We start from the raw sequence: 14,913 nt of genomic DNA, 5'->3' as shown, positions 1-14,913 counted from the left end.
GCCACATCCGCAGTGGTTAGAGCTTTTAAAATGCTTTAAGGAGTTTTCATTGATCTGTCGCTGAAATATTGTTAATTAAAACGTTATAGGTTGCTCAAAATGTAGAAAAATGATCCAATAAATTAGTCTGAAATACACCTGTGTAAAGAGGACTAGTATAAAAACTGTTAGTTATGATGTTATCAAGTAGAGTTGAAGACTTTTTTGTAACTCTTGTTGATTTGTTTATTGTTGGAATAAAGTTATTTTCTAAAAGAGTATTTGTAAAATTCTTAGCATTATTATTATTTATCCTTAAGACGGAGCATTTTATAATTGATGATCTCCTTATACACATACTAATCCATAATTTCTTCATTTCGAAGAATAGGTCCCATACAATCACGGTATATAACGGTATCAAACGGTATCAATCACGGTAATAAACAAGTCTAATAACTTGTTTATTGTTTATACGTATGCATTTATTTATGTAACACCCTCAATTTAATTTTTAAATAGTTTAAATCTCTATTCCTCTTATAGTGAATAGTACTACTATTCCCATCCGTATGTAAAGTCTATATTAGAGCTCTAAGAGAACAGATTTTTGTACAAAATGTGATTTCTAAGGCAAAATTTGATCTATTTGTTATTAAAAAAATTAATTTAAAAAGCTAGCTGTTTAAATCTCACCTACCCCTTGTCAATAATTGAGAAAAAAAAAGCACGCAAGTTACCCGTGAAGAAAATGATTTTGATATAAGAACCCAACGGATGCCATTTATTATCATCAGTAGGAGTTACTATTACTATCTCATGCCATTGTAATACCAATTTTTTGAAAAACAGTATTTAATCTGTGGTAATAACAAATAAAATAATTTAATTTTTACATATATCATCTGTGTGATGTTACATATCTACTCTCTTTAGTGGTATGTTACTCTTTCGACTAAGCTCCTCAAGCGCTAAACCCAGTAGCTTAACTAGGGATTGAGGGGGCAGTTGCCTTGGGCGAAAAGATTTATTAGGACGCAAAAAATAAATTCTGTTAAAAAAAAAAGAAAACCATACACATGACATAATATATATTATGTCATAATATTAAAAATATTTTGTTCATCTAAGGCAATAATTAGTGTTCGAATTTTAAATAAATTTCAGGAGTTCTTTTTTATCTGCAAAACAACCAAAATGCAATTAAATGGTTTCCATTTTTATAAAATTAACTGGTAAAGTTATTTAAACAGGGGTAGATTGAGGGTACCTGAGGCTAGAGAAAAAAACAATTTGGGGGCCATTATGAATAAAGAAAAGTGATAGGCATGTAGCATTTAATATTTTAGCCATGTATTTAAAAATCAAAGTGACGTTTTCTGGATTTTTGTCTGGTAAATTGTTCAACAATGTCATCAAATAAGAGTTGTCTGGTCACCTCACTTTCAATACACATCAAAAAAAGCATGTTGAGCCGCTTTTGATTAATTCTAGAACTATATTCATTTTTTAATCGCTTTAATTGCCAGAAACATCTCCTGTACAGTTTGGTACCATTAGGCTGAGATAAATTCTAAAACAATCGGTAATCGGTACTACTGCAGCAATCGGTAAAGTTTCTACCAAACCATCATTGAGCGAAATGCGGTTCATCAACAACTCCTTGCTTGTTTTTGCATCTTTAGAATTCATTTGTGAGACTGCGTAAGACCGTAACTGAACCATTTCCTCTTCCAAGCTGACTTCAATATCATTGGAGTAATATGCTGCTAAAATATCAAAATATTTTATCACTTTCATACGAGCCAATATTTACAAATTGTTTATGAACCCAAATCTGCTGGCCACATCTGAACATGCGGCAGATCTGTGAGCCAATGCTGCTTTTAATTGATCGATAAAAGCAATCAGCACATTAACTCAAAATTCATCTTTTAAAAGCAGGAGGACTTCTTCATAAGTACCTTCATCGGACTGATGCTTACTTTTTCTGACGCTTTTGACTTTTTTTTCATATCTTTTACATTTGAACAACTTTTTTCCATATTTCTCAAATTTATCCAATTTTGTCAAACATCTCAACGATTGAATAAACTCAAAAAATGATTGCAACAAACCAGAAGCTTTATTCAAATCTTCAGTGGCACCTTGCAGAGCTAGACTTGTTTTATTGAATCTTTGCATTATCATATCCTAAAACACAGTCTAAGTAAGGAAGTTTCTAATTCACCAAGACGTTTTGTTAGTCCATGCGTCTCTTGTCGAATTTCACCTTTTGTACATTCATCAGTTGCAATGGCATCTAGAGCAGATGGGATATTCTTGTTACATCAGCATGTGCTAATTGCCTAAACTTCTGGTTCTGGACTTTTAATTTTCTACTTCTGAGCTGTTGTACAATGGAAAAAAGTTTCCATTTTAGATAAGCACGATATATATATACTTTTTTTGGTATCTTTATCCATAGCTTTTTTTCGTTTTACAGTCCCGCCTCATTTTTCCAGACATTACACAATTGCAATACACAGCCTACAGACAGAGATATTCTACAAGAAAAATTATTGTTCTCAATCATTCAAATTATTGTTCTCAATCAATCAATATATTTCTGAATACAAAAGTTGTTACAATTCACGGTCATTTATAAATAGTAACAAACTAATCTAAACCAAACTCCTGATAATAATGACAATAATATAATAACAGATAAAAATTTAAATTATAATAATATATCATATGTTATACATAATTAAAGACATTCATTTAATAAGAGTAATGTAAACCCAAATAATAATAGTTAATACATAAATATGATAAATATAAATACAACACATTCATAATAGCAATATTAAATAAATAGTTAATATCGAGAATATTAGTAATAGCAACAAAATAATGAATGTTAATAATTAAAATAAATCAATATTACTCTCATTCATAGTTACAGTTAAAAACAGTAATAAACTGATAAAACGTAACAACTAACGGTGACATAAAACGACTATTGTTAAATATTGTAAAGACTTAGTAAATATAGTAACCATAGTAACCATAGTTGTTGTAATATAATAACCAAAATATATTGCAAAAATAATAAATAAATAAAATATAAATTAAAAACAAACAAAAAGTACACACAAAAAATATAATTAACAAAACATTTGATGTAATAAAATAAATTAACAACAATAAATGTTAACAAAAAGTAGTACCAAGAAAAATACTTTTCTTTACATTTCTTTTTATTTATCTGTTTTACTTTAACTTTTATGTATTTTTATGCATCTTCTTATATTCTTTTTTTCTTATTCTGAAACTTTCATTAATTTTTGTTTGTTTTTTGTTTTGAAAAAAAATCCTGATATGAAGTTTAAAAAAAAAGATTTTAGGTACTCTTTAGTCCCGTTTAGAGGCTCTCGGAGATCACCGACTAACTTATTTGAACAGTCATTGTCGAATTATTACCCTTTTTTTATCATTCGTATTTTTGTGCCCTGGTTTTTTCAATTTATAAAACGATCGACCAAATTAAAAAAAGCTACCAGGACACAAAATAACAAATGATAAAAAATTATTAACATGATATATATATATATATATATATATATATATATATGTATATATATATATATATATATATATATATATATATATATATATATATATATATATATATATATATATATATATATATATATATATATATATATATATATATATACATTATCTAAAAAACCGCCTATCATTAGGGTGATCACCCTTAGATAGGCTTTTTTTTTAATAATGTGAAATTTTTTATAAAATAGTTCAACAAAAAAAATACCTTAGGAAAGCGGCAGCCTGTAGCTAACTACGAGCACTGGAAGCACTATGCTAACAGAATCTAGCTGGGGCTATATAGAAGTTAATACAAGCACGACAGTGAGTATACTAATCTTGACAAATGCAGATCAGTATGTTTTTAATCACAGTTATATTAAATGCGCAATACCACAACGCATGACTTCAGTTAAATGTTTCTCGTTTAACTCATTAATATGACGATTCTGAAGAAACTGCACAACAATCTTTTGAATTTTCTATAAACTTTATATATATTTATGATCACATAGAGATAAAAAAACAGCTCACACCAAGATATACTATAGTATAAGTGGATAAATGCCTTCACTTAGGTGAAATCATATTTGAGGAATCAGAGAATATACTACGATCCAAAGGTGACTGTTTTGATAAAAAACGATGAACTTGCGTCTATTTAATGATGTCTATCATGGGTCATTAGTTTTAGATGAGCATTCAACTGATTTGAGTGTTCGTCTTTATAAAGAGATTTCTTTTTAAATCCAGAATAAATTGCTATTTTCAAAAGACCGCATTAATAGATCCTTCTGTTGCGATTGGTTTTAAAAAAACTTTATCGACTAAAAATCCTACTAAAAATTGAAAAAGGACTACCTTAGTGTGCCCCAAAATTGAAAATATTAGCGATTTTCTTCATTGATGAATGAGATACAGTTGGTTATGAGATTAGAGATCGTTGACGAAAAAAAATGCCGTGTAATCAGAGATCAGAGAAGTTGGCTTAAAGGCAGTCTATTAATTGCGTCAACAAATTTTGGGTAGTTTTTATATCTTCCTCCCCTTTTCTAACAACTTGTCAAACTTCTAGAGACCCCCTAAAAATTTATGTCAGCATTCGATTATCCCCACCCCCTTCCACACCCTAAAAATCAAGTTAAAATAGAAAAAAAATAAAACATTATTTTAAATAAACTAGTTTACAACTAAAACAAAAAAGTGATTAAAAGTAAAATGTTTAGAAAAAAAATCTAAATTTTAACTTATGAACATATTTCACATAAGTATACAGGAGTGCGCATGTTATCGCAGAAAAAAATAACTTTGAATATGTTAAAAACTATTTGTATCACATCACTGAAAATTTGATCACAGAAAAATAAAACATTAACCTACATAAAAAGTTCAATTTTGTTCAATATAGCCTCCTCTGAAATCTACTATACTCTTCAGACGCACAGGCGCTGCATTTCATTGCTTTGTCGTGGCATGTCCGGACACAGATTCTTCCATATCTTCGTTACTTTTGCTTTGAAAGCTGCCAAATTTGGATATGTTTTAAGGGTCTTCTTCGACTCCATGAAGCCTTAAATGGCAAAGTCCATTGGGTTCATATCTTGGCTAGGAGAGGGCCACATGCCCGGTGACCACAAGTAAAAAATATTCTTTTGGAAAAAGGCTCCGGTTTTCTTGATACTGTGAGCAGGTGCAGAATCTTGAATGAAGGCCCATGGATGCAAAATCCTATGAAGAACCTTTCATAGCTCTTCTTTTTGCCCCAAAGCTACAACTTAGCTTTTAAAAGTCAACATAAGTTGTTTGGTTCACCTTGACACCTCTGGGAACAAAGACAAGTGGAGTTTTGGAGCCATCTGAACAACCGCATCTTCGAAAGAACCACATGAGGTTTGTGAGCTGCATGTTGTACCCTTGATATAAACGTTTAAATGACATAATGTAGACTTTGTACTTATATAAATCTTTTTTGTTTGCGCGGAAGACTAACCAACAAAAGTTTAAAAAAAGTAATAGTGTTACGGTAAACATCGCGTGTGTGCTTATTTATTTCTGTGTGTGTCGGATCTTTTTTAAGCACCGTTTTTAAAAAGGAGGAATATAAATAGCTTTATTAAAGTACTCAAGGTTGAACGAGTATGTAACGCAGGATTGCAAACACTGCCTTTTACTTTATTTTAAAGTAATTAAATTACATTTAAAAAGTAACATTGTTGACGTCAATTTGTCTTGGCCTTCCTTGGAGTGCTTTAAAAGCCTTGTTTTGGATCCTAAAAAAGCAAGAAAGTTTACTTGTCTTTTTGTAACCATCAGAAGCTTAAATTGAGTAAAACTTATTAACACTAAACGATGAGCCAAAAACGCATATCTAGTTTAACTATTTTATCTAACATCAAAAGTCTCCTAAACTCAACTTGGATGAAATTAATGACATTTTTTTATCATTAAAAACAAAAAAATTGACAAGTGTTGCATAATGGCAAATAACTCTTGGTTATTTCAGCAGTGCGCAACAACTTAAATAGGTTTGCGTCTTAAACAGTATTTTTACATTACGTAAATGAATAGTCTTGCAAGTATGATATCATGATAGATTTTTTTTGTTAAATTGTATGATAAATATCTCAATATTTGTAATAATATCTGAAAATACTGTGTGATTCTTAGTATTTGTATGCGAAAATATACAAGAGAAATATAGTTACAGTATAGCACAACATAGGGGTGTAAAGTAGCTTGCATAATATGAAATATTATGGGAGGTTATGGGCTCCTACTTTTCTATTTGGTTGACATCATTAACGATGATGTTTCTTTGCTTAAAACATTTGAATAGCTCTAATGCATAATTACTTTGTTTTATTATTTATTTGAGTTTACTTATTCACTACAAACAAAACTGCACACAACAACTATTTGTGCTGACAGTCACAGAAAAAAAAAAGAGAAAAGTTAAAGTTGTAAGAAAGCGGTTGACTGAAGATTTAAAAAAAACTTTGGGTTGCATGTTTCAAGAAAAAGTACGTGGAAAAGTACGGAAGAGAATTCTAAAGCATTGAAGGGAAAACTTGGAATTTACTGAAAATGGAAAAGAGTATTGTCACTTGCAACGGGTGATGCGGAAGTTATCGGACAAAATAAAAACGTCAATAACTTATTTATAAATAAAAAAACAAACTACTATTATATTTTTTTAAATAAAGCATTTATCTTTTAATAAAAATATATTATTTTTTATATGAAAAAACACCAATATCTGCAATTGATCTCAATTTTGCTCTGACGTCTTTCATATGCGACTGTAAAAAGTTTAAATCAATTTCTTGTAGTTTTAGTTTAATGCAATCAATCAAAACTTGCTCTGTTGAAGCTTGTCAATCTCCCTCGTTAACCTTCTGTGCCAAATGTCCCCAAAAATTTTCAATTGGTTGTGCTTGAGGCACATTTGGGGGATTGGATTCTTTATCAACGTAATAGACATATTGGTCCATCCAATTTAGAGAATCTTTAAAATAATGAGAATTTGCTAAATCTGGCCAAAATAAATAGTTAAATTCTCCATGATACTTGTGAATAAATAGAAGAAGTCGTTTTTCTAAACATTCATTAATATAGATTGATGAATTGATCGCTACAGCCTTGGAGGTGCGAAACAATGGCTCGGACATACCACGGTCAGATATGGCTATCCACATTAATAATTTTTTGGAAATTTCTCTTTTCTTATAAAACCAACACTTTCTGGGCATGTCTTTTTGTTGTTTGTGTAGTATCCAGAATTTCCAGGCATGTAGTCCCTTGCAAAACAAAAGTATTTTTCGTCATCGATGACTAGAAACGATTTTGTGTTATAGAGTTGGTTAACTAGTTTCCTGCTTCTTTTCTTTGCCTTTTTTTGTTGTTCTGTAGTGTATTTTGGGGTCTTTTCACGTTTTATATAATTAATATTCTTTTTTTTTTAACTGACGACCAATTGTCGATTGATTTACACCGAATTTAATTCCTATTTTTATAGCTTTTTATTCACTCACTGACGAGTCCGCATTTTTTGATTTTTTGATTTTTTTTTTTTTGTGGAGGCCAAAACTTTACAGCGCTTTTTGAAGCAATTCTTTTGATTGTACAGCCCTGAAATTTTACAAATAATCTTTTGCCGACTAACAATAGCTATATTTGTTACATTTGATTCAATAAGTCTTTTAGATTTAGTAAAATGAATTAATTTGTTTTTTAAGAGAGCGATAAATTTGTAATGGCAAGTTAGCGTAACGGTCTTCAGAAATATACAGAATTCAAAATAAATTTTTATTGAATATTAATCATAATCAATAAGTGTAATAATTCAATTTTATCAAGACTAAAAAGTAGAAAATAAAATAAATAAAAAAAACTTTTTAAAAATAGCTTTCTATTCAATCGACTAAAAAGTAGAAAATAACTTTTTTCTGTTTCTGGTACTCGTGGAAATCATGTACTTAGTAATAATCACTTTTGTAAAGCCAATACTGGAAGACATTGAAGGCAATTCATGTACGTATGTAAACAAACAAACTCATCGAAGTAAAGGAATAGAAAGTTTGGCGCCTTTTAAGTCAGATGCTTTCAAAATCAAATTCGTTTTAAATGTACATAAAGCTTCTTGACAAATCAAAAACTTTATCTGAAGTTTTTGATTTGTCAAGAACACTAGCCCTTTCCTAATCGTTTCCATCAATAAAACCTTTCTGTTTTGACAGTTAACAGGTCAGCTGTAGAACCAGATGATTCAAAGCCATATTGATTGTCAGAGATTAAGTAGTTAGATTCACGATGAGATATTAAAATTTTGTTAATTAAAGATAAAAATAACTTGCTAATAATACAAAGACACTGGTCAGACGAATTATAAGGGTCAATGTGTTCTCAAGAGTTTTTAACGATTAAAACCATAGATGCCATTATTCAGTAGGTAGAAAAACAAGATTTTGTTAAATACTTGTTAAATAGCTAACGTAGTATTGTTAATAAAACACTACTAATAGAAAAATAACAATATATAATCTTTAATATGTAAGCTTTATATATTTATTACATATAATCGCCACGTATATATATATAAACTGTTACTGTTTGTCCGCAAATAACAAAATTTTACGGCTTCACAGATCAGAGAGTATTAAAGAGTGTTCTGGAGAACCCTTTTGTCAGACTATCGCTGGAATATTGTCTGGATCACAAGCTTTCAATATGTTTAAGTGAGAAGTAACTTTAGCAATGGAAGCAGGAGTAATTTAATGTCTAACAACATATTAACCTGTTTCTCTGGAATGACAAAAAGAGGATGGTCATTAGATTCAAAAGTTGAATTAGAGGAAAAGTTATTTGCAATTAAATCTGCTTTACCCTTGGGAAAGATAATAAGATTGGAATTGTGAATTAGAGATGGAATACTTGCTTCCTTTGTTGATGACATTGTTAAAAATTTTCAAAAAGTCTCTAGAACCTAAAAAGAGCGTCAGATAGCACCTTTATGCTTTAATTACTTGCAATAATAAAAAGACATTTGTTTTCAACAGACCTTGTGAAGCAGATGAAGAAATTGATGAGAAATAGCAGCTGTACAATAAGATAAAAACAATGATGTTAAGTGAGACTTCAAATTGACAAGAAGGAATAAAAGTTTTCATGCATTCCTGAATCCAGGAGATTACAAAGTAGGGCAATTACCAGCGGAAAAACAAAAGATCTGATATCTTTGAGGGTGAGCTTGACAAAGAAATGCGAGACAAAAGTTTTAGTAAGATCATAGTATGGTCCAAACTATCCAAAGGGGAGCAAGGAGAAACTGAGCGCAAATTAGGGTTAGAGACAAATAAAAAGAATAAATTTTAGTAGTTAGGGTTGTCTGGAAAACGAGTCACAAGGTTGACTATCTGATTGAGAAATAGAAAAAGTCAAAAATTTTGAACTTTAGTGGGGCGGGATCATAGATATTAAAGACAATTCATTCAGAGTGATAGGCAATTAAATCGCCAATAACAATACTGGGTGAAGGATAAAAAGAAAAAGCTTAGTCTTTTAAGATTGCTTCTCTTTATCGCGCTCACCATTTTCTCACTCCTGATTCAATTCTTTAGCTCTACGAATCTCCTTTCCCCTGTATGGTATACTGTTTTCATATTTGAGCTTTTTCTTTTAGTGATGCTCTTTCTCTTCTTGACAAGGTCCAAAAATGCATAGTAAACATAGTTAGAATTGCTCTGTCTTTAAAGCACAAGTCTATCTCCCATCGTTGTAAGTTTGTGTCCCTTTCTCTATTCTACAAATACTATCATGGTTGCCTCATAAAGGAGCTATCATTTCTAGTTCCGTCAGCCAAAACTTATTCTCGCTTGACTCGTCATTCAACAAAGTCTTTTTTACTGTATCTGTTGCTGCATGCTCTAAAAAACTTTTATTATTTTATAGTCATGTTTTATGTTTATTAAAAAACTTGAAATTCATAGAAAGTGCATGACACCCCTACCAACAAGCTATGTAGTTGCTTTAGTTCGACTAATCAATCTAAAGTCATAAAAAACTTTATGTGGCCTCGGCAATACATTACAAAATCACTAAAAAAAAATACTATCCATGCGAAACACGCCATAATTAATACTTTGATATTATACTGCTGTCGTTGCGATCAATTTCTGAGAACTATTAAAGTGTTTAGGTAACTTTACTACCAGCCATCCATAAAAAGGTTAAACTAAGTTTTTATACCCTCATTAGGAGATAACAGAATAAGTTGCCATTAAAAACAGGGATAAAGTCAAGAAAATCTTCTGTTTATCATTCTAGGTAGGAAACAATGCTACACAGATTTACATCTACGCCAGCCTAATAGTTAAAGATGGATTTAAAGATGGGCTTAAAAATAGGCAAAGCTGGTTAACGGAAATTTCTTTTTACTCTTTAAGTCATTGCCTAGACTGTAGCTGAAATGCAGTTAACACTTGCCCAAGATAAGTGTTTTTATAAAGACACCATCTCAAGCATTTACTAAATAAGATCAAAAAGCAGGGGTGTTTTAAATCAGAGTTAACTTCTAGATTTTGTCTATAAAAGTAAATCTCACAAGGCAGTAGACATAAGACAGCTTCTTGGAAAATGAAAAACATGTTCTTAACATTTATTTAGAATAGAGACTAAACCTTTTTTTTTCCGAATCAGATAAACCCATAACGTCATTAAGGTAACCATAACGCCAATAAGGTAGTCTACTGTAATAAGTCCTGTGAAGTTTGTTCTTGTAACTTTATTAACTTCTAACGAGTCCTCAGACAGTCATTATTTAAATCATTATTTACGAATAAAATGAGGAAGGTGTTTAAAAAGCAAACAAAAAAATTAAGGTATAATATAAACAACTGCAACTGATTTAAATAAAAAAAAAACATAATGGGAGAGAATTTCAAAGTGATTTTGTGTGCAAAACAAGTTAAGTTATGTTTTTATAAATTCTATGAAGTTTTTAAACAAAAATCATTGTGTAATTAGATGATAAGTTATACTAGAATGATTTTTTGTCACCATGAGCAAGAAAAAAAAACTAATAATCAAAAAATTTATTATTTGAAATTGTTTTCAGCAAGGTTATTAATGTAGGTAAAATAATGTATCAATAAAAGAACTAATGAGGAAATATTTTACATTCCCTGAAGTTACTGGAAATAAAATTTATAAATTATTTTCATTTTTTTGTTTTTTTTTTAACTATAAAAAACATAGACCATTTAAGCAAAATATATCTATTCTTATTATCTAAAAAAAAAAAAACATTTTCTGTATATATAGAACAAATTAACCTCTTTCATTTATGTGATTTGCCTATTTTAAATTTGTTTTTTAATTAATACTATTAATATTAGCTCTTCTATTAGTTATAATTTTTGTCCGGACAAACTGTCTAAGTTGAGTTAGTGCATAAACTTTGTAATCTTAATATGCTTTACTTTTTCCTCACACGTATACTACTTGTGTGTGACCATTTGACAAATTTATATGCCTAAATTGTATAAAATAAAATAAAACTTTCTCCTTGTTTTATGGTATAAGTAAAATAACTGTTTTTTGCAAGTATTTATAACATTTTTAGGATGAAGAATTTTATTTACTTGTGTGGGTAGGGGGAGAGCATAGTAAATATATTTTATTTTATCTTATATTTTTTAACTGGGTTTTTTCTCTGTATTTTCGTATGTAAACAGCAGAGCTCCATTAGAATAAAGTATATAATAGTCAAAATTTTTAAGAATAATTGAGAAACTTTTTTCTGGTAATTTTAATTATTTTATGTGTTTAGTATCTCAATGGTCAGGGTGGAGTGCTTGGTCAAGATGTAGCTCAACTTGTGGTGTCATGCAAAGAACTCGTGTATGTTTAAACCTTTTATTACTCGATTGCATCGGCAACAACACAGAAGTAATATTTTGCAGCAGTCAAGGTTTGTTGTACATAGGTTTAATAAATTACATATATTATATTCTGTTGTATTTATCTTTAGATCTGTTTAAGAATAATCACACATTAACATACTGACTATTCCACTTTGTCGATATTAAAATAATTTGTTTAGTTTAATTTAGTGCGTGCCACCGTGTAACATTAACTTAAGTGTGCTTAATTTAAGTGTGCATTTCAATACTTAGCTTAGTGTTACTACAGTGCAGTGTCTGTATACTTGTTTATAATGTATTTAAGCTAATGACCTAGACACATTATAAACAAGTATATAGGGTTTTGCAAAGTTCTGCATAAAGTCGAATAAAAGATTTCCTGCCAACATGTAATTTGCTTTGCTTACACTCGATAATACTTGATTTTTCCTTTTCAAGTTATCTAAAAAAATTACTCCTTGGGCCCTTTCTAAATCTGATGCTTTGAATTTACAATTATTTGTGTAATTGGATATCTCTTTTTTTATACCCATAGTGCAAAACTAAATATTTCTCAATATTAAAACTAAGCAATCAATCTTGTGTCCATGCATATGCTGAGTTTAAATTGTACTGTAGTTTGTTATGTTACTCATCAGAGGAACTAATTGAACTGATGACTTAAGTGTCATGATATTTGTGTTATCAGCATACAGTTTTAAAATATTTTTCAGAGACTCAGAAAAATCATTTATATTAAATATAAAAAATTTCAGCTAAAGTTGAAACATTATCTCCCTTAACAGCTCTCTGCCTTCTGTTAGATAAGAAAGCTAAAAAACCAATGTGCCTAGCCACTAACACCATATGCTTCAAGTTTTGAGATAATCCTTTGATGTGGAAATGTATCAAATGCTTTTGCAAAATCAAGTAAAACTACATAAACAGGAATTCCTTAATCAACATTTCTTGTAACAAAATCGAGTTTTAGGTAAATTGGTTCTACATGACTTGTTTTTAACAATCCCATGCTGTTGATTAGCAATAATATTATTTTTTTAATTTGTTTTATCCCTTGAATAATTTCCGGAATTTTCATCTTTTTTTATATAGCGCAGTTATATTTGCTGAATAAAATTGATTTGGTAGTTGACTTTATCTTGAACATGAAAATTTGGTATTAAAACACTGAAGCTAGTCAATTCTTGTAATAAAAATTTGAGTTCTATTTTAATCAGCTTTTCTATATAAAAATTTCTTTTCTTTATTTACATCCATTGTTTTATTTTTAAGAATAAAATCAAAACATAATATCAAATGACATGAATACGTTTCCTAAAACAAATTTACTAACGATGTATTTATATTCGATGACTGAGTTGTGAATATTAAATCGAAAATATTTGCAACAGATTCGTTTGTTGTTTGAAATGCTGATATGTTTACATGCTGATATAAGTAATTGCCATTTATTATAGTGATGCTGTTTTGTGCATATACTATCAAGAAAGTCAAGGGTATAATATAGTAGAAAATAAAACTATGTGATTTTCACAAGTCTAAGTTTCATGCTGATGCAATCATCAGGTGAAATACAAATATAGTTTTTTTGTTAAAAGTTATAGTATATAGAATAAAAAATATTGATAAATTACCTCTGCAAAAAAGTACTGAGGTTATATTTTAGAAATTTTTTTAAATAGCTATATTTTTATAGTCGACAGAGATAGAAAAGTTGAATTGCAAGAAAGTATGGGAATATGGGTACAACATCAAAACTAAAATCATCAAACTTATATAAAATACAAGAAATTAATTAAATTGTCTTCTCTTAACTGGGACAGCAGTCTTAATAAGGAGTCGTTGTTAGAGAAAGATTTCCTCAAAAAATCCTATCAGCTTTCGACATCTCTACTAAGAACTTTGAAAATGATATAATTGCTGATAAAATGAGAACAGATGATGCCAAGCTGGAAGATATGAAGTAAGTTGAAATCAAGAGGAAGAAGATTTCCAGGTTAATGGTCAGAAATGCAGGTATTATTTCCATAACAAAGTAGCAATTGTTTTGTTGAAAATTAAATATAAATAGGTAGAAAAATATTATTGAGTATCACCTAGGTACAAGTCTGAGATGCAAAATAAATCTAGCAGTGCATGTTGGCAAACTCATTAAATATACTGCAATTCTAGCAACAAGGTTTAATGTTGGTGTACGACCTCATTTGGCAATTTTAAGTGAAGTTTTTAAAGCTGGAGGTGTAGGTATGGATGGTATACCATCTCCAGATACTTTTTTGAAAAATGCCACTAATGAAATAGAAAGGAGTTTAAATACGTAGAAGGTAAAGGAGATTTTAAGTAGATTTCAATCATAAATCTTCTTAAAGGCCGAGAGCTTCATTTTGATACTAAACTGTTGGAACATATTACCCCAGAGCTAAAAATTATTCAAAAAATTGAGCGACTTGCATTCTCAGTGAGCTCCCCAGATGACGACTTTAAAATGCTGTTTTGATGTTCCTCTTCTAAGAGAGTTGACCAAGCAGAACAAGTGAACAATCTTTTAGAATATTATGGTTGTAGAGAGCAGATCATAGGTATATGTTGTGACACAACTGCAACCAATACAAATTCTTACAGATATTTTGAAAATTCCAATTGTGTAGATAATGTGTAGGAGGTTCATATATAACATACATATATTTCATTGTATGGCTGCTCTTACTGATGAGAAAACTAAAGGTCCAGAAAGAGGGTCTTTATGTAAAGCTATAAAAAAGTGGCCTGAAATCTGTGAGAAAGTTAATAAAGAGAAAAATTTATGCAAGTTGGACTGACAAAGAGATGATCTCAGTTAGTTGGCTTTCATTAGTTGCATTTTTCAAAAAAGACATTTTTGACAAATGCAACTACTGATATTAGTAAACGACTGGGG

The 14,913-nt window shown here is 29.8% G+C and overlaps 1 protein-coding gene across 7 annotated transcripts in view; it reads left to right on the top strand.

Annotated features, from left to right (window-relative positions):
• LOC136080659 (coadhesin-like) overlaps window positions 1–14,913 on the top strand; it is a 94,869-nt gene that overhangs the window by 41,275 nt on the left and 38,681 nt on the right. For 5 of the 7 annotated variants that reach the window (XM_065797598.1, XM_065797594.1, XM_065797600.1 and 2 more), the window contains exon 3: window positions 11,903–12,043. In XM_065797598.1, the coding sequence (XP_065653670.1) occupies window positions 11,903–12,043 (141 nt within the window). Of the gene's footprint in view, window positions 1–10,033; window positions 10,301–11,902; window positions 12,044–14,913 lie in introns of those variants that run through there. The other 2 variants (XM_065797596.1, XM_065797597.1) reach the window with 2 other exon arrangements.

This window comes from Hydra vulgaris, chromosome 05, assembly GCF_038396675.1.
Source record: "Hydra vulgaris chromosome 05, alternate assembly HydraT2T_AEP".
In the NCBI taxonomy this organism is placed as follows: domain Eukaryota; kingdom Metazoa; phylum Cnidaria; class Hydrozoa; order Anthoathecata; family Hydridae; genus Hydra; species Hydra vulgaris.
Note: the sequence above shows the minus strand (reverse complement) of the source record. Positions and strands in the feature narration are given on the sequence as shown.